Consider the following 21,075-nt stretch of genomic DNA (forward strand, 5'->3'; position numbering starts at 1 on the left):
TCTCTTCCGCACGAAACGGGAGGCCTCTTCGTTTGTTGGCGCCCGTCCGGCTGATTTCCTTTGAGTGGACAAGGCCACGCGCGATGTTCGTCACTACGCGATAATACGATAGTGGACAGCAGGGTCACCATTTGTTCTTTTTCAGCCACGAGCCTTGGGGCTGTTTGCCCCTCAACGGGTCCTCAGCAGAAACGCCACGCACGGCTTCATACTACCGCCGTACAATTTTAATGAAAGGTTCTATCTGGCGTTGCTTATAAGTATCGTTGTTCTGCCAGGGTCACTGGGGGGTGACGTACGCCGTGCCGCTTTGCGGTTCTCATTTTGCCAGCATCGATACTGCCAGGGCAAGTGAGCTGCCTCAACTTGAAAACACTCGAGAGGCCGGACGAGAGCGCGCTCAAACACAACTTTCAGAAATTTGCGAGGCGAGAGTCGGGCCAAGCTTTCGCACGGTTCCCTTCCAGGCAGTTGTCGCCGCTCAGCTTACTGAGAAAGTCTTCTTCCAGACGGATAACTGTTTTTCGATGGAGTTTATCGCGGCGCCTTCGTGCCGCTATTCCGAGGCAACTGTTATCAGCTGCTCAAGAGGAGGCGACGTGAACGCGCGATCCTTGTCACCGTCTTGACAGCGGTGCGTAAGCTCAAAACTGCTGTGCTAGATTTATGGGCATCTAGCGCGCCTTTACACCCGAAAAAAAGCAACCGATGGTTTCTTTTTGTTTGCGATGCTGCCTCGTCCTTGAGGCATAATGCTGGGTGTGTATGTGTGTCTTGTAAGCGTGCAGTAAAACCTGTCTGAATTGAAGCAATGTCTTGTGATATCTGCTGGTCATAGCTGGTCGTGTCACTGGCTTGCACTAGGAGCGTGCGGATAGAAATCCATACACGAGGTCACCACGAGATCGCTCCTTCACGTCACATCGAGCATTTTGTTCTCTTCCCTAGTAGTACCGGTATCCTTTTAGTGATTGCACTGCTTCTCTTGCATATGTGGAAGGCCTAACAACGTATCGGCACGGGGCTGAATCACTAAGAGAATGCCGCGCCTTGAGAAATTGGGCTAATCAACACATCTACGGATTTTATAGACATTTTCCTTGATATTTTATTTCTCTCATCATTAATTCGTTAGCGGTAGTACTTGCACTATAGTTGGCAAATATTTGCGTATGTTCACAATTAACTGCCCAGCTGCTGATTATTAATATTACAAACACAAAACCAAGAATTTCAAAGAAATATCACTATCGCTCATCGGCAAGAGCTTTAGATGCGGATTCGTATGCACGCATCCATCTCTCAAGTTCTGATTTTTTTCTTTTTCGTAAGGTGCGGTACCCTCTCGTGAAGAAAAAAAAAATCCTCTGTCGTACCTCTTTCGTCCTATTCACACTGTTGAAACTCGGAAGTTCCACCAAGTCGTATGCTGCCTAATTTGGTGGATAAATTATTGTTGCGTGTAGCTAAGGGCGTAACCGTGTAGTGTGAGCTCGGTAATAGTTCACATTTTCAGAACCAGAAAAGTGTGCGGTTGGCTTGGCTACCCAACGATGGAAGACTGGGAAAGGAAAATGTGGCGTTTTTTTTTTTTTCTAAAATAGCCAAGTCCACAACTGAAACTGAGAAAAGCGCAGTATTTTGCTACTGAGAATATCGTCGGGCCTGCCCCAGCAATTTTTTGCCAGTGGGCTTATGTCAGCAAAATAACTCAAATTTTTATTGCGGCTAAACTCTATATAGCCCATTATCGTCGGTATTCAGGAGTAAAATTAAGATTTGGCTGTTATAGATTGCAACATTTTATTTGGGCTTGTATTAGCTCGTAAAACAAGTCCAAATCTTAGCGAATGAACGATATAGCAATATTTCGCGAGAGAATTGACGCCAGTGTGTCGGAACGGAACGAAAACCGAAAACGAAAAACGAGAAACAAAAAAAAACGATATTTTTGACCGGAACGAAAACGTAACCGAAACCTTATCTATTATTTCGTTCCGGAGTGAAACCGAAATTTTTTCAATCGTTTTTCGGTTCGCAAGAAAACTTCGCGATCCGGAACAACTGAACTCATGCAATGTGATCATATCTCACGGGTACAGCATTAGCGCGTACCTCAGGCAGGAATTCCAAAGCAAAGATATGTTGAAATTGTGCGAGAAACGAAAACAGTGGCACCCAGAGATATTTATATTAACGCAAGTGGACTTTTGCTCGTATGTCACGCAGGCCAAAGTGGAGAGGGCATTGTCGGCGCTGAAGTTTGTTACAGCGAAAGCTGTTATGAGATCACAACAGCTGATTTTGGCGCCATAGTCGTCCGCCGCCGCCGGTTTCCGTGACCGCTATCGCATGATATAAGAAAAAGTTAAATGAGAAACAAATTTCTAGGATCGGATGGGATTTTAACCCGCGCCCTCTGCGTGGTAGTCGGGTCTTCCACCACAGTGCCACGCTGGTGCTTGCAACTCCTTCGCAAAAAGATTCATACAGGCGTCATGTCGGGCAAGGACTCGTGTTAACATATGTAATATAGCGTGGCAGAAGAGTAAAACAACAACCAGTCATCACACAATGCTAATAGCGCAAAGAATGTGTGGTTTAATGCTTCCCACCAGTGTTGCGGAGTTGCCCCACCAGAATTGGAATGACTCCGGAATCATTCTACATGTCCGCGACCTCGGAATGGAATGGGGACAACGCGTGGAGGAATGGAATGGGAATGTAATTACGTCTTATTCCGAAAATAGAGCAAGTTTTCGTCTACGTGCTGCTTTTCAACCTTCACACATTAGTAAGTCAGAGCCTCGAAATTAACAATAAAGCAGTATTTTTAAAAAGGCTTACCAGACTACAAGCACTGCGCCTACTACAAATTGAGGCATAAGTTAGTGCACAAACAAATGCATTATGCCAGCAGACACCGAGCGGAGAAACAAATTATCCCTGCGCGTTGGTTCCCATTGATACCCCCACAGAAAGTGGCGAATACTCTATGCACTGTCTGATCTTGATCTGACGAGTAGTTTAGTGCCTGATACACGTAAATAACCTTTGCGACAAGGAAGACATTGCATACCTGCGCACAGGCAAACACAGAATGTTCTGCTCACCCCATCTATGCTTGATAGGAGCACCTGACAAGCGTTAGTCGTGAGTTGCGTGAATGCTGACGAGCAGTGTGGCCCAGTGTTCCGTATTCGATGCAAAGGCACAAGGTGCCTGAGCGGTGCACTGTTCCAACTAATACCAGCAGATCTTTTCAACAGAGGGTATTGTTCTCCATTAACCAAATCTTAGTTTTCTCCATATTCACGACAGCTCCAGACGTGTGGCAAAATTGCTTGGTCTTCTTGAATACTACTTTCGTCAGCATAAAAATACGCTATGTCGTCATTTTAGCATTAACACATTAAGGTAGGGGTATGCGAATATTCGAATTTGGAATTCAAATCGAATAGTTCCTAATCGAATAGTTGGATTCGACTTTCGAATAGATATAGCATTCGAAGTTTCGAATAATTCGACAGGACGAATATCTAAAACGTGACAAAGGCCAATGGTGCAACTTGGTTAGGGTAGGGCGGCTAAACCTAAAGCTAACGTCACGGTTCGTTAAACCTTCACTGACATCCTGGTTCAAAAGCGAGCGCATGTTGATCTTAAAGGAGATTGTCATTTCCGCCCGTAAAAAAAAAACACATGAGAAAACTGTCAAGACCTTCAAAACTTCGCTCCCGAAACGAAGGCACAGACTTCTTGCGTAGTTCGGTCGCATATGGCGCAAGCGCCGTAAAACGACCTGATTTCGGCCTACGAAACCCTCCGTGATTGGCTTTGCATGTAAAAATTTGTTCACGCTGGGCAGTAGCCACTGCCGCACCGCACCACTAGTTCGGAAACCCCCACCCCTGTGCAGGATAGCAAACCGGTCACTCGCGCCAGGTTAACCTCCCTGCGTTTCCTTTTCATCTATTACTCTCTCTCCCCCGTCGTTCCGGCGCGCAGTTAAAACACTGCTGTGAACAGGCGCCCGAAGACTTTTGGGCCCGGAGCACCCATGGCAATGAAGCGCAACATTACCGTTGTCAGATGAGCCATGTTACGCGACCATAGGGGAAAAGAACGACTAGCTACCGTGGCCCCCTCTTTTAGGAGGTTAGGAGTGGCGCTGCTGACTGGAATAGCGGCTCTTCAATCAACATGCCTGCGCGCCCATAAAAACTTAAAAAAAAACACTCCCGAACAAGTGCGTATTGAAGCTGTCAGCACGCCGTAGCGCCCCTGATATTTCCTTTGTCTTGCCTTAACTGGCGGTGCCATTTCGTGTAAATATACTATTCGATATTCGATTCGATATTCAATATTTTGAGCACTATTCTGCACTATTCGAATCGAATTCGATTTGAGATTAAATTTCGCTATTCGCACACCCTTACATTTAAGCCTGTCAATACTGGTGGGATGTCAGATTCCTGGCAGGATTCCTGGCAGGACCAGGCAGGATTTCGTACAGGATTCTCAACAATAGACCATATTCATACTATCAATCAGGTGATAGAGAAATGCGCGGAATACAACAAACCCTTATACATAGCCTTCATAGATTACGAGAAGGCATTTGATTCGGTGGAAACATCAGCAGTCATGCAGGCACTGCGGAATCAAGGCATCGACGAAGCCTATATAAACATAATGGAAGAAATCTACAGCGGATCCACAGCCACTATAGTCCTCCATAAAGAAAGCGACAGAATCCCAATAAAGAAGGGCGTACGGCAGGGAGACACGATCTCTCCAATGTTATTCACCGCGTGTTTACAGGAGGTTTTCAGGGCCCTAGATTGGGAAGAGTTAGGGATAAGAGTTAATGGAGAGTATCTCAGTAACCTACGATTCGCTGATGACATTGCATTGATGAGTAACGCGGGAGACGAATTACAGCTCATGATTACTGAACTGGATGCGGAAAGTAGAAGAGTAGGTCTGAAAATTAATATGCATAAAACTAAAGTAATGTGGAACAATCTTGGCAGAGAACAGCGCTTTGCGATAGGTGGCGAGACACTGGAAGTTGTAAAGGAGTACGTCTACATAGGACAGGTAGTAACCGCGGAGCCGAACCATGAGAGTGAAATAACTAGAAGAATAAGGATGGGTTGGGGCTCATTCGGCAAGCATTACCAAATCATGAATGGTAATCTACCACTATCCCTCAAGAGGAAGGTATATAACAGCTGCATCTTACCGGCACTTACCTACGGAGCAGAAACCTGGAGACTTACAAAGAGGGTTCAACTTAAATTGAGGACGACGCAGCGAGCGATGGAAAGGAAAATGATAGGTGTAACCTTAAGAGACAGGAAGAGAGCAGAGTGGGTCAGGGAACAAACGGGGGTTAAGGACATCATAGTTGAAATCAAGAAGAAGAAATGGATATGGGCCGGGCACGTAGCACGTCGGCAGGATAACCGGTGGTCATTAAGGGTAACTGACTGGATTCCAAGAGATGACAAACGCGTGAGGGGGAGACAGAAAATTAGGTGGGTAGATGAGATTAAGAAGTTTGCAGGTATTACGTGGCAGCAGAAAGCACAGGACCGGGTTGATTGGCGGAACATGGGAGAGGCCTTTGCCCTGCAGTGGGCGTAGACAGGCTGATGATGATGATGATGATGACATTTAAGCCTAAACAATATCAAAACACCACCATTCGTTCAAACATGCTGACCATGCAGATACTATTGGTATAGCGGGAGAATTGCCCCCATGGGAATTAGTAGGGTAGTTGTACAACACGAGCTATGTCACCAAGCTACTATTCCTCGACCTTGGTAACGTGTTGTTATGTTTGCCGCTCATAAGTCGATCGTGCGGAAGAGACGGCGCGGCACTGTACGTCGTACAAAGCTTCTTTCTCGGCTCTCTCGGCATGGTCTTTGACTGTGCAATTATCAACGAAAGCAAACTGGAGGGAGCAGCTCGCTCCCACGATGCCCCCAGGGGTTCCAGGTACGCGACCGTTCTCAGAGGTCGGCTCTTCGGGATTACAGCCTGAATGTGTGGGAAAATGAGGAGAGCAAGCATCTCCTGCTCTATGCTGTCGCTCGAGGCGACAGCATGCTTGACCACAACAATGACCGACATGCGCTTTGGGCTCGCCGACGGCATGGCAGGGTGGAGTCACAACAATGCGCGGTCCTAATGCGGGAAACGCGAGGACACGCAAATTGTCTTTCCGGAACCGTCTTGACTACCTAAAACTCTAAAATATGCTTTAGGCTGTGTTTGTGGCTGATATTATACAGATGACACCTATATGCTCCCAGTGATGTGATGTAACAATTAAATCATGTTTGATTTTTTTTGCCAACACTCCTTTAATTACGGGGTTCTAGTATAATCTACCCTTCTTATGGTGTGAAGTCATCAACAGTGACATTGAAAACTCTCTCAATATGCATGTTAGAGAGAGGGGATATGTTGTAATGCATGTGCACACATTGCACACACGATTGTGGTCCCATTGCCACAATACTCATATCTGAGTCCTGTTTAACGTGCAGTGCTTTACCGTTTCTACTGCTCAGCTATGCTCAGAGAAGGCACTGAACTAGCCATCTTCACGTCATAGCAGCGCTGGTCCAATTAGTTGACCAACATTGCGCTGAAGGTATAATGATGAAGAATTGAATTCAGAGGGCTTGGCTTTGCTCCTCTCAACATGTGCAACCGTACTGCTCGTGGCCAAGACCATGGTCATACTATGCGGTTTTTGCAAAACTGAAGTTCTCGAAGCTGTGCTGCCTGTTACACTTCTTAGTCAATAATATTACCGATTACATGTACTTTGTCCCTCGAAAAGTATCTGAATCATAATGACCATCGCATATTAAAAATGCAATTGAATATTTACAAAACTGCCAGGAAGTATAATTGATTATCAGTACTAATTACATGTAAATCTTTAAGCGCAAGTCTTAAGCAATGCAGTTGAGCAGTATTGCACAAGACCCATCTCTGATCCCAAGATTTCCAGTAAATAATTAGGAAATAATCTGAAAGCTTGCCTTCAGAAAGCTCCGTATTTCACATGCTGCTTTAAACACATTTAAGCAAGCTGATGTATACGACAGCACATGTTCAACACAATAATTGCAGTTTTATTCTCAAGATTTCGTGTTTATAAATAGCTGTCTTGTTTCAATTCTGCAACTCGAACATGTCCAATTTACCTCGTTATTTTTAGGGTGCAAATGTTCGTTGCATTAATATACATTGGGTAATGATGAGGAAACACAATTTTTGTGGTTTAAAATCACCGTAAAATATGATGCTTACCAGACGGATGGCACTCACAGCATATGTAGTTCCTAGGTATTCCTTCCTGTCACTCCTCATCAGCTGCATTGGTGGCAAAGTAAGATTATGGTTCTGCTTTTCATTCTTTTCTTCCAGCCTGTGCCAATGTACCTAAAACAAAATGTACAAATTTCATCCAACACATCAAAATAAAATCATCAGCGAGTTCTTGGTACTCTACAGTATGAAGTAGAGTCATAACTAAGGAGCAGTGTTTTGTTGTCACGTTGATTTGGCATATGTTCAGTTATTTCCACATCAATTTTTTTTCAGTCGAACAAATATTTATAGACATGCTTTCTATCTTACCTGCACATTTTGCCTGAGGCAAAAAAAAAACATTGCAAGTTAGCATTCATGTCACGTGTTGAGTGCCGATTCATCCACCATCCCACAATTACGCTATTGTGAGTGAACTGTTCCCTTGGGAAAGCATTATCTATGTATGTCTTCTATTTGGCCGTGCCCTCTGTGCTAATTCAAGGAGTGCAAGAGTTTACCATAAAATTTTTGGTTGGTTGTTAGCTCACCACTGCTGCCCACTCTTTAGGTTCGGCACTCTAAATTTAAAGCATCAGAACAAACTTATCCAAGGATGATTGCTTGCTGGGCTAGTTGGTTCATATCAACGAGTGGCACAGCGCGGAAAAACAGGAATGGACGACAACAGAAACAGAGTGCAAAGAGCACTGACTTTCAACTGTTTATTTCGCTGGCAGCATCAGGTATATGTACTACAGCGGGACCGAAACATAGCAAAAAGACGATAAACAAGAGGTGCATGGGGTGATAGCTGCAAAGATCTGATCACCAAGTTTCTAAAAATTTTTGCTCCTCCTTCGTCAATGTAAGCGATGGCATGCTGACGCATCCCTCTCCCGCACAAGCAATTTCGGCCGCCTCAACCATTTCCCTGACGCACTGGTCTTTGTGGCGATAAACAATGCCACTTTTTGAGAACGCGGCATTGCACGGCTTAGTATGCCGACGCATGGACTTATCGACACAGTTACCGCAGTGTAAGCCGAGATTGCCCTGGTTACCATCTCTTCAATTCTTGTTGTGCTCTTTAAGCCTCGTGTTGACACATTTGCTGGTCTGTCCGATGTACTCGCACCCGCAAGACAACGGCATGCGATATACAACGCCCTCTTCACAAGGCACAAACAGATTCTGGTGACGAATACTGCACGATTGCTTTTCTTCGCTTTTACAAGGGTTGGTTTTCTTGCAAAGAACTGAAAGTTTTAGTGGAGCCGAAAACACGACGCCGATGCCTAGACGCTTTCCCATCTTCTTTAGGTTATGGGATGTCTGGTGAATATACAGAATAACGGCTATTTGCTTCTGCACATCGAAGCCTGCCAGATCATTCTTGTCACCTTTCCGGATTGTTTTCACTTTTCTAAATAGGCCTTCAGCTACAGAGACCACAAGGGAGTCCGGACAGCCAGCCTCCGACAGCTGTCTATTTTGAAGCGCTAGGCTTTCCCGAAGCATATGCTCGCAAGACTTTGACAGAGCATTAGTGAGACAGTACTTAAATGGACACTAAAGTCAAAGAACAATTTATGTCAGAGTGAAAGCTCAATGTGTGACAACGTCTAAAACGGCAATATTGTCAACAGCAGTGTCCTACTTACCAAGAAATTAAGCTAAATGTATCACACGATAAGCGCCACGAGTGGGACATTTTGGAAGTGATCCGGATGATGTGGGAGAGTCTGAATACAATTAATCACTAATAATCAAACTAGCTGCAATAAAAAAAGAACCTTCCGTGCATCAAGACACGTAATACAATGTTGCTTGTTCGTTTCTATTTGATTCATGGAAAAAAGAACCTTTGGCGTTGCCATGTGGAACGGCACGCGTGGTTCAAAAGTTCCATTTTCGCCGAGCTGCGCTTCGCCCGGCATCCTGCTTCGCTCACGCGGTCGCGTCTCAGTGGTAGTTTCGGTATCGCGTACTGCCGTGCGTGTTTTGCACGCTCGTGAAAGTCGCTCTGACAAAAAGTTCGACAAAATACCGCATACATGTGATGTTGCCGGATGCCCGAATGGTGCACGCCACCAGTGCACGCCGCGGTGCAGTAAAGGCGGGCAACGTTGGGCACGGCAACAGTGACGTGCGAAATACCGCTTTCAGGCGGGTGATTTGAAGTGCGCTAACGCGATGCGGACCACTAAAACGTGTAATTTTATTTCAAAATAAGCACTTCCTTGGCAGAAATGTAGCACTCCGAGGTTTCTGGACCGCTATTTCAACAATCAAGGGCGACTTAATGTTTGCCTTTAGTGTCCCTTTAACAATGCTGCGCTTCACTAGCTTAGAGTGGGCAGATAACGCGGGTAACAGGGCTTTTCTTGCTCTGGATTCATAACCCCAACATATTTGATCGTCGAAAAACTTTAGCTGTAGTTCTAAAAACCTAATGAAATTGTTTTCTGGCATTTCATGCGTCAAAACTAAAGGTGTTAGGTTTCGCCTGAAGATGTCAAGCACGTTTAAGCAGTTTGATGAAAATCCGCATTTACGTTGTTAATTATGATTAAAAAATCATCAACAAATCTAAAAACCTGGAAACATTCGGTCGTCTGACAGTTGATGATCTCGGGATCGCGCATAGCTAAAAACAGATCATAAGTACAGGGGCGATGCATGACCCAATACAAATTCCGCGCTTTTGCAGGTAAGCACCTGCGTCCCAAGTGGCAAATGTAGACCGCAGGTACATGCCAAGCACTTCCAAGAAACCACCTACAGACACTCCGCTACTGTTTTGAAACGTAACGGCCCCTAACCTATCAATCGCCTGTTCAACACACTGTAGTAGCGCATCCTGCGGTAACGAGTAAAACAGATCTTTTATATCTATTGAAAAGGCCGACACTTTAGCATTTTTATGCTGCTGCAAATACTCAACGTGCGCACTCATTTTTACCAAGAATGGGTCTTCTTTCTGAAGCAAGGACGGCTTATCTTGCAGGAACAATGCCAGACATCTTTGCCACGTACCTTTTTCTGAAATGATTACCCGAAGGGGGCATCCAACTTTGTGAGTCTTTGCACAAAAAAAGATATCTAAAGATGACTTTTTCTTATCCTGAAATTGTTTGACAAGTGATTGTATTCCTAGGCGTATACAAAGTTTCGTAGCTAGCGTCTTAGCCTTTTTGAGACTTACTTGGTCCATCCTATTGAAGTTGCTGTTGATAGCCTAGGTAGCCTTTCTATGGAGGACATCATTTGCGAAAACCGCAAAACCACCCTTTTTATCCCAGGAGAGCACACAAAGGCGGTTACTGCACAAACAATTGGACACTTTTTTCAACGGCTCTGTGTGAGAAGGCCGGTCTTCCACCCAGCCAGACAGACTTCTGTCGAAATGTTTACATTTAAGAACGTCCACCCCCTGTGAAATACAACTGTTCCTCTCATCTTCCGGTGCGAGTCTTGCTACTTGTCCGAATCTTGCTACAAATTTTCATCATGCAGATTTTCATCAAACAGCTTAAACGTACTTGACATCTTCAGGCAAAACCTAACACCTCTAGTTTTGACGCATGAAATGCCAGAAAACAATTCTATTAGATTTTTAGAACTGCGGCTAAAGTTTTTCGACCATCACTGGCCACTCTAAGCTAGTGAAGTGCAGTATTGTTAGTACTGTCTCACTAATGCTCTGTCAAAGTCTTGCGAGCATATAATTCAGGAAAGCCTAGCGCTTCAAAATAGACGGCAGTCGGAGGCTGGCTGTCCGGACTCCCTTGTGGTCTCTGTAGCTGAAGGCCTATTGCGAAAAATGAAAACAATCCGGCAAGGTGACAAGAATGATGTGGCAGGCGTCGATGTGCAGAAGAAAATCGCTGTTATTCCGTATATTCACCAGACATCCCATTACCTAAACAAGATGGGAAAGCGTCTAGGCGTCGGCGTCGTGTTTTCGGCTCCACTAAAACTTTCAGTTCTTTGTAAGAAAACCAACCCGTGTAAAAGCGAAGAAAAGAAATTGTGCAGTATTCGTCACCAGAATCTATTTGCGCCTTGTGAAGAGGGCGTTGTATACTGCGTGCCGTTGTCTTGCGGATGCGAATATATCGATCTTACAGACCGGCAGATGCATCAACACGAGGCTAAAGAGCACAACAAGAATTTAAGAGATGGTAACCAGGGCCATCTCCGCTTACAATGCGGTAACTGTATCGATAAGTCCATGTGTCGGCATACTAAGCCGTGCAATGCCGCGTTCTCAAAAAGTGGCATTGTTTATCACCACAAAGACCAGTGCGTCAGGGAAATAGTTGAGGCGGCTGAAATTGCTCGTGTGGGAGAGGGATGCGTCAGCATGCCATCGCTTACATTGACGAAGGAGGAGCAAAAATTTATAGAAACTTGGTGATTAGATTTTTGCAGCTATCACCCCATGCACCTCTTGTTTATCGTCTTTTTGCTATGTTTCGGTCCCGCTGTAGTACATATACCTGATGCTGCCAGTGAAATAAACAGTTGAAAGTCAGTGCTCTTTGCACTATGTCTCTGTTGTCGTCCTTTCCTGCTTTTCCGCACTGTGCCCCTCGTCGACAAACTTATCCAATTTCATGCATTTAGCATATGTGAAATGTTCCGAGCTTTCGACAAGAGGACAGGCTTTGTTTTTTGCTCTACAGTTTGCAATATGGTATACATGATTTAAAGATTTGTGCACTCCTTCTTCATGAAGGGATTGTATAAGTGGCTTCGCAGCATGCTAAAGGTGTAGCCTTCAATATAATGTTAAGCTGCACATTCACAACAGAACACGGCTAATTCAGGCATCATTCATAGCCTTCATTATATTGGTCCTTAACTTGTCTTAGTAACATTTTGCCTTGCATAAAGCAACAAAATACCTGCATTTTCAAACTTTATTTACAATGCCACGTTCCTCTGACACACAGTCTAGTCCATATTGCACCACTCTGTGATGCGTCCATCAGAGCTTAAAGGGATACTGAACAAAAATAGGAAAAAATGACAAAAGCATCGATATTCCACTTGAACGACGCAACTGTTTTGATAAACGTAGCTTACTTAACATATTTTTGAACAGCTGGCTGTATTTTTGGAGGATTATTAGAATGCGGCACATTTTCCTGTCCTGCTACTTCCCTTTCTTCACCTTTCCTTTACATCCCATTCTCCCCCTCCCACAAAGGTGCTGAGATAGCCCCACCCTTTAGAGGTAGCATTATTTGCTGCCGGTGTTGTTCATACTGGTTCTAAGAACCTAAGGGTGGGAGTGGAGCGGGTTGAGAGACACGAGCGACGGCTAGCAAGGTTGGCACACCCATTTCCAGGGATGTTAAACGTCACCTTCTATAGTTGACCGCGCGGCCACTAGACGCAGCAGTTTGTGAAAAACGCACTAAATTCATTGTTTTCAGCAACTTTCTGCCTTATATGAAGGTTGCGTCTACAGATTTCAGCACCCAAGCTTTCAATCTGGTTGAAAATCTCGATGGCAAAAATTTTGTTCAGTGTCCCTGTAATGAAAATAAAACTGGAAGGCCGTAATGCTACTCGTAGCAAGCACAAGAGGAGGGGCAAGAGATACAAAGATGCAGCACCATCTTCCAACCGAAATTTGTTACAAAGTGGCACACATGTATATGCAGTCGAAACCCGCAATAACGAAATCGTGCAACAACGAAACATTTTCCTGTCCCTGGTGAACACCCATAGGATCAATGCATGTCGCAGCTCTCGATAACAAACTTTTGGTAAACTAGAATCCCGCAACAATGAGTACTGACCAGACGTTTCCCCACACATGATATGGTTTGAACATGGTTAGCACTCAAATGTATTTGCTTCACATCTGCACAGTGAGGGAGACCATTGAAGCAGAGGGGATCGTACGGTCAGGTGACGATTGCGCAAGCTTGCCTTCGTTGCACCTTTCAGATAAGGAGCATTCTTACCTGACGTGATCTAAGGACAAGGGTTACTGGTAACGCTACATCTTGCTGATGTCAACTATCCCGATTTTCTTACTACAGAGTATGGTTTTTTTGTGTATGCACATGTGCGCACCTATCTAATAAATTTCAGTTGGAAGGTGGCACTACGTCTCTACATCTTGTCCCTCATCATGTGTTTGCACTTAGTACCATTACGAATGATTTAGTCCAACTAGCCAAAATCACAACTTTCTTGAAGCTCGTACTTTTTCATGCAACAAACACAGGAAGCTGTTGCACGTATTAGAAACAGTAAACAAACAGCACACAACACCACTCAGCTTAAGAAATACGTTCCAGGTGGCCAGCTCTGTTGGCTTTCACTATTTTTTTGCCCAATGCAGTGGTGTACCTGGAAGCGTGTTATAAGTGAACATTACCCTGTCAGTAAAAACATGCAACAGGTTGCCCATCACGGGTGTGTTCTGCTGTGGCACATGTGCGCTACAGGGTGTGCCAGAAAAGAATGAACCTCTGGTCGCCGTTCTTGAATTTGAGTGAATTTAATCCAGGTGGAGGTTACAAAACAGCAATAATTTTGAAGTTGGTTTGGTGAAAAGAATAAGCTTTTCTGCCAATTTCGCAATTTCTGAATTTTAAACACACCAGCAAAAATACAGTATTTGTTCCTCTGAAACAACAAGTGGAATGCAATCTTATGAGTGTTTTATTTAGCTTTGTTGTAGAGAGGCTTTTGAGGGCAAAATGACACACATGGTAAACGGCACAAATTATTTGTACCTCACGAGTTTATTGCTGCAGACAAGTTAAATTGAGAATAATAAAACTCGGTAAATATTGATTTTGATATCTGAACTTTGTTTTCCAAAATTTGTCATGGTTATTGAGCCCCCACAACTTAACCATCTACCATTGTTTACTGACAGCCATAGCTACAAGGTGCAGTGAAGTTACAGGTAAGTCACTGAGCTATATTAATGATAATTTCTGGGGTTACAGCGTGCCTCGTAAGCAAGATGTGCTTATGAGGCACACTGTAATAGGGGGCTTCGAATGAATTCCGAGCAGGTGGGGTTCTTTAACATGTAGTGGCATCTAAGCAATTGTGTATTCATGCATTTTGTCACTACTGAAACGCGGTAGACTTCGCTGGGAAATGAACCTGCATTCTCAAGCTGCTAAGAAGCGGCACTCTACCTGCTAAGCTACAACTGCAGGTCAGTGAGCCATATTAAAGGGGTACTGACACAAAATTTTGCGGCCGAGATAGCCTGCGGGATCGATTCCAGTGAACATTTGTGTATCATCTGCAAAATATCAACAGCGAATAGAGCTTGGTACGTATTTTCAATTAATTTTGAAGTTTGCGTAAGCGATCGACATCCTCGGGCTATTGACATCCTCAAAGGTGGCCCTTGGTGACCCCTACTTTGCTCACGTGACCACACTGCAACAAGTTATGATGAGGCGCTGGCGACGAGGCGGCTGGTGATGAGGACATCGTCAAGGTACGCAACACAGTAGGGAGGCCCCGTGTAGCCTGAGAAATGAACTGCTGGGAAGTTTGAGCTGGATTGCGGAGTCCAAAAGGCATCCGCACGTATTCAAACAACCCAAAGGGCATCATGATGGCGGTCTTAGGTATGTCGGCGGGCTCGACAGGAATCTGGTGGTATGCCTTAACAAGGTCCACTTTGCTGAAAATTGTGCAGCCATTGAGGCGCGATGTAAAATCCTGGATGTGAGGTAGGGGATAGCTGTCGTGGACAGTCTTGGCGTTCAACACTCGATAGTCTCCACAAGGACGCCAGTCACCAGGATCATGCTTTGGCACCAAATGCAGCGGGGAAGCCCAAGCGCTTGACGAAGGGTGGATAATGCCGAGCTGCAGCATATGGTCAAACTCCCGTTTAGCAATAGCTAGGCGGTCTCCAAACAGGTGGCGTGGTCGAGCGGCTGCCGGTGGACCCCGTGTGACGATGTGGTGTGTCACCGCATGTTTAGGCGGCTGAGTGAGGTTGCACGGTTTTATTAACTCCGGGAAACTCTCCAAGGTTTTTTCGAACGGTGACCAAGGTATCAGCATGCGGATGGCCATTGGAGCAATGTCGGACAGGACTCCCGAGATGCAGAGACGAGTCTGACCGTCTATGAGGCGGCGCCGCCGCACGCTGACGTCCAAATCGAAGTATGAGAGGAAGTCCGAGCCGATGATCGGTTCAACCATGCCTGCGATGACAAAAACCCACCGGAAAATGCAGTGAAGGCCGAAGTCGAGGGTGAGAGATCGGAGTCCATACGTCGCTATAGATGAGGCGTTGGCGGCACGAAGCACTTGTCCCTGTGACTTCGAACGATCAGCCTTAGTCGGGGGAACAACGCTAATTTTTGCGCCTGTGTCTATAAGGAACCTGGCGCCAGATAGCTGGTCTGTGACCATGAAAAGGCGGCTGGAATGAGAAGGGAGATCACACGCCGCCGTCAGTGATCCCGGCAGGTGTTTCCCTGCCACGAACATGGAGGTGTACACTTCGTGGCTCGGTGTCGGAAACGCCGGTGGTACCAGCAGAGAGGTGGAAGGCTGGGACTCCGAGCTTCTTGTGTGCGTGGAAGAGCTCGATGACCGAAACGAGGTGAACGAGTCTCCTGCAGGGGGCTCCGGAGTGCGGCAATGGAGGCGACGTGTTCGTCGATGCGGGCCTCAAGACGCGAAATCGCTGTTTCTGCTGGTGGTAAGACAGCGTTGACAGATTGGGAGGTCGCTTCATGAACCTGATCGACGAGCTCCGCCAGGCGGTCGAGGTTGACGTCGCCGGCCGCCGCGAGGACGAGGCGTATTGGCTGAGAAAGGCTTTGGAGGAAGAGCTCGCGAAGCAACGCTGAGTGGGCAGAGACGTCGTGGTCCCCAAGAAGCTGTCGCATTCGGCGCAGTAGTTGGGAGGGGCGCCTGTCGCCAAGGTCCCCCTCTGCAAGGAGCTGCTGTAGGTGGACGCGTTCCGAAGGCATGAATCGCTCCAGCACCTTGGTTTTTAAGGTGCTGATATGGTGTAGTGTCCGAGCGGTTGGAGAGGACGTCGGAGAGCTCGCTGGCAACATCAGGAGGAAGGACAGAGGCTACGTGGTAGTAGCGTGTCGTTTTCGAGGCGTTGCAGTACAGGGAGAATTGCGCCTCGACCTGGTGAAGCCAAACTTGCGGGTCCTGTGGCCAAAAAGTTGGGAGACGCAGTTGCACGGCTGAGACGTCCTGCAGACGTGAGGTTTGTTCAGTTGAGGGTGCATTTGAGTCAGTCACTGTCTTCGTCCTAGGTCACCACTTGTAGGCTGATGCTACAGGAGCGAAAGAAAGACACGCCTGAACGATAATCGATGCCAGCCAGGATCCATTAGAATGCAGCGCTTAAGGAACACAAACACTTAGAACGAAAACGAGGACGGGCGCTGACTGCCAACAGTTGGTTTATTGTGTGTTCACATATATAAAGAGGGCGAGAAAAAGAAGGGAGGGGGAGCATGGAAGGAAGAGGAGTTATGCGCATGGGTGTGACTATGACATTATACCAAGCTGCTTCTGATTACTGGCTGAGATATCTGAATTCCATATCTGTAAGTGTGAGCGAAGGGGCACTGACACAAGCCGCGCCTTTGCACATCATGGTGTACGTTTCAAAAATTTCACGTGCCAGATTATCCTTGTATCGGCGCAACACTTTGGCTTTTTCCAATTGCTACCGTGCTTGTTCTTGACGTTGTTCGCGTGCTCTCGCAGACGATCATTGAGACAACATCCCGACTGGCCGATGTACGATCTGCCACAGGTCGTGGGAATCTCGTACACGATCTCTTTTTTGCACTGTACATAGGGTGGAGCGTGATTCTTCCCGCAGGATTGGGAGTCGGGGGGATTTCCGTTGACGCGTTTGCACAAAGATGAAAGTTTATTCGGGGCTGAAAACACTACACTCACACCTGTTCTTCCAGCCGCTTTTTTGATTCGATGCGAGACTGCATGAACATAGGGTAGGACAACTAATTTCGATCTGTCGAGTTGAGGCCGACACTGGTCGGTAATGAGGAGTCCGTAATTAATTATCTGTCGCGCACTGCAGCAAACGATGTGCCGTGTTATGACTAGCAGGCCCCCAGTAACACATTGCAGCAAGAAAACACGAGGCTAAAATTTTTGTGTCAGTACCCCTTTAAGAGAGAAAGAAACCAACTAAGGCACCTCACTACCTTTAGCTGATCACAAGAGCCTTGTGTGCCGTTGGGTCTGCACCAGGCTTTTCGATTTTCTTGAAGTGTGTTGTATTGATGAATGGCGGCCAGTTTTAACCTTTCTAAACCAAGATTTTGGGATCGCAGCCACTGCTACATTTAGGAGTTCATGGTGTAGTACACCCTGCGACAAAGCGGCTGTTGTGAAATATACTGTTCTTTCCTTCCCTTCTGTTAATTTTAAAATTTTGATCATTTCAATTTGGTTTTGGGACGTTAAACCCCAGATATTATTATTGATCATTTCAATTATGGTCAACTTTGTTAGCATCCGAGTGTCCAGATTGGTAGCCTGTAGAGAAAATGTCATTTGTGAATATCAATACATAATATACAAAGTTGCACTAATTTATTCACTTTTCAATTATTTACAAGTGGTTAAAAGCAAATGAGTAGTTTTGCAGCCTATCATGACGTCGGTGGGGAGGGGGGGATATGCTTTACAGGCGGTTGTTTCAACGTTTATGGCTGCCACAATAGAACCACACTCGTTCTCCTCACAGACTATAAGAAAAATTATATTCGTGATACAAAACAACAGACGGAAACTTGCACAAGTTTACTTACGCTGACTTGAACCAAACGCGAAAGGACACAACAGAAGCAACAAGAAGTAACGGCTGAACTGGTGGCCCGGGGCCCATTCGCTCACAGGGCCCATCTTTGATAGACATAATCACAAAGAGCAAACTAAGAATGAATCCAAGGAAAGCATAATTGATATTATTTTTACTTTACTTAGTGTATACATAAATAGAAATAATGAACAAACAAATAACACAGCATCTATGGTTTTATTATTTTTTGGCTGCATACAATAGATTACACCGCTGTCACACGATCACTTTTTGTCGTCATCAGGGTCGATCCGGGTCTGATTTCTTGATCGCGATCAACAATAATCGCTGCTACGCGGTTCAAGTTATTCCGGATCGAGTTTGGCTGAGACGTTAGTGAAACCGCGATTTGGGAGCCAGATCGCAATCAAAAGTACCCGTGTGACATCGGTATTGAATGTGACTTACGTCACAATTACTGCAACGAAACATGCGATGGCAAAAAAAGGCTACAAAAGAAAAGAGGAAACGGTCTTCGTGAACAGACCCCGCTACTTACCTGATCATGAAGCCTGAGAAGTGCCAGGTGGAACCACGCTACCGGAGACTTCTACCGTAGAAGCCGTTGCCGCCGAAAGCCTTGCTGAAGTGTACGCGGACAGGAGGGGGCACAGCAGAACACAAAACTGATAAATTCAGCCGCACGGTTTCTTGATATCCTAAAGTTTCACACTAATGAAGGGACCGCGGCACCCGCCCTTGCAATGTTGTTTTGGGCGCGAAACTGTCACGTGATTGAAATAGCCCGCGATGCAACCGCTGCGCCCTCAATATGCAATGCAAACCAGTGATGTAAATTATAGCCTCCGAGACAAGCATAAAAATTGGCAATCACGAAGGCTGTGTATATGCGTCGCTTGTGTTATAATTTCGTAATTTTAGACATGTTACGTACAAATTGTATTGGTATTTTTTGAATTATTCCTAAAGTTTCATTCCACTGACATCTTTTAAGTGAAAGTTCACAAAAAATTTCGGCAGATCCCACGTACCGTGGGAATCGATGTTATGCGAAGCATGCGCAGGAAAGTGAATGTGGCCTAATGAGCAAAACGTGAAGGAATGAGGCTGGAGTAATGTGCAAATGCGCGACTCTTCAACATACGTTGAAGAGTCGCGCATGTGTTAACCAGTTGTTTACAGTTGCGCAACGATGCGAACAACGACATGGGAAGCAACGTTGCTTGTTGGGCGAGTTGGAACGAGTCAGTCATAACGTAGTTCAGCGCAAAAAACAGGCAACAGACGAGTAAGAGGACAAGGACACAGCGCATTGCGCTGTGTCGTTGTCCTCTTACTCGTCTGTTGCCTGTTTTTTGCGCTGAACTACGTTATGACTGACATGGGAAGCTGATATGTAGTGCTTATATTCTTCAATATTGGATAGCATGGATTCGAACAGGACAAAGAAAGAAACAGATGCACAGGACAAGCGCAACGCGCTACTAAGCTTCCTCCAGAGAAAATTTCTCTAGATATATACACAGCCGAGTGGCACGCAGGCGCTGATGTATTCGGGGTTCTGCCCAGAGGACCGGAGCCAGCCAGAGTCCCGGGGAGATGTCGAGGAGAGGAGCCCGGAGCTGTTAACAGTAACGTTTATTTACAGGTAGCGTGTTGCTACATGATGGGGTTAGCATCGTGGAAGCTCTCGGAGTTCGTGAGAGCTTGAGAGAACTTGTGAGAGCTTGTCGGGAGCGCCTCGGCGCTCGCATTTTATGTCCTGGCCTTCCCAGGGTTCCCTGTAGGAAAAAACAATGGAGGCCAGGACAGTCCAATGAAAATTTCCATCTTCACCTCCGCCCCCAAAAGGGGAAGGTGAAACGCCGCCTCCTTCCCAACCCACGAAAGGAGAAAGAGGCACGTCCAGTTCGTCCCATGGCGAGGGAAAAACACTGCCCACCGCGCACACACGGCACAGCACGAAGACGTTGAGTCTTACGTGGAAGTCAATTTCGTAGTCTGTTGCAATGATGGTTATGCGCGAGGCAGACCACGAATTGTGGAAACAGCGGCAACAAGGCGCCACGGAGAACGTGGGAAATGCATCCGCAGACGGTTCCCAGACGCTGGGTCCTTTGTCCGGGGCACCTTGACGACAAAGCAAGCCGCCTCGACGGCCAACAACTCTTCCTAATCTGTCAGTCGGTCAGGCGTGCCCAAAGGGTTTTACGAGGGGCGCAGACAACCTGAGAATATTAGACGAACGACCTTCGTGTTTTCGCCGCTCTTCGGGCATCTCTGGAACCGCTGACCCGGAAGAAATCAGGGTAGTCTTAGCCGCAACGTCTCATGCGTCAAAGCGGCGCCAAGCCAGGCAGGCCGATCATAACAGCCCGTCCACCGTCACAGGAGGTCTCGAAGGGGTTGCAGCACCAAAGCACTCCGCAGAGACCGTAGATCTGCTCCCTTGTAGACGTTGACGCAGGCTGCACCAATCTCTGGACCTGAGCCATGGCCAGCAAACGCCAGAAACGAACCACGCAAGACCCGAGGCACAACAAACATAGAGCACTCAACTGACCTCGAGAAATGCCAGGTTACAGTTTTGGTAAAACTCCCTAGAAATTTACAATTGGTGCGCTCACTCGTGAAAATCAAGAATCAGATAACGAAGTCATAACAAACTCAGACCTACTAAACATGAACAAAATCAATAGCCTAACGTTTTGTATCGTTTCGAGAGAAAGCCACATCCTCTAAGGCACGCAGGTGCTACGGGCGATACAATAACGAAAGGGAGTGAATTACACAATACACTAATTACATGTCACGAACTCAAAATACAAATAAAATGTGTCTAAAGCTTTGGTGTTAAACTGGAAAGGCACGGCCGGGTCAACAGCGTTACTGACACT

The 21,075-nt window shown here is 46.1% G+C and overlaps 1 protein-coding gene across 1 annotated transcript; it reads right to left on the reverse strand.

The window, feature by feature from the left end:
- Window positions 1–14,727: 14,727 nt before the first annotated feature.
- LOC125756956 (uncharacterized protein K02A2.6-like) lies at window positions 14,728–15,552 on the reverse strand. The gene has a single exon (XM_049412041.1). The coding sequence runs from the start codon at window positions 15,550–15,552 to the stop codon at window positions 14,728–14,730; it is 825 nt and encodes a 274-aa protein (XP_049267998.1).
- Window positions 15,553–21,075: the final 5,523 nt, after the last annotated feature.

Source organism: Rhipicephalus sanguineus, chromosome 1 (genome assembly GCF_013339695.2).
Source record: "Rhipicephalus sanguineus isolate Rsan-2018 chromosome 1, BIME_Rsan_1.4, whole genome shotgun sequence".
Classification (NCBI taxonomy): domain Eukaryota; kingdom Metazoa; phylum Arthropoda; class Arachnida; order Ixodida; family Ixodidae; genus Rhipicephalus; species Rhipicephalus sanguineus.

What these genes read in the sequence shown, in the direction of transcription:
- LOC125756956 (XM_049412041.1), bottom strand. Translation starts at nt 15,552, where the DNA reads ATGGTTGAACCGATCATCGGCTCGGACTTCCTCTCATACTTCGATTTG.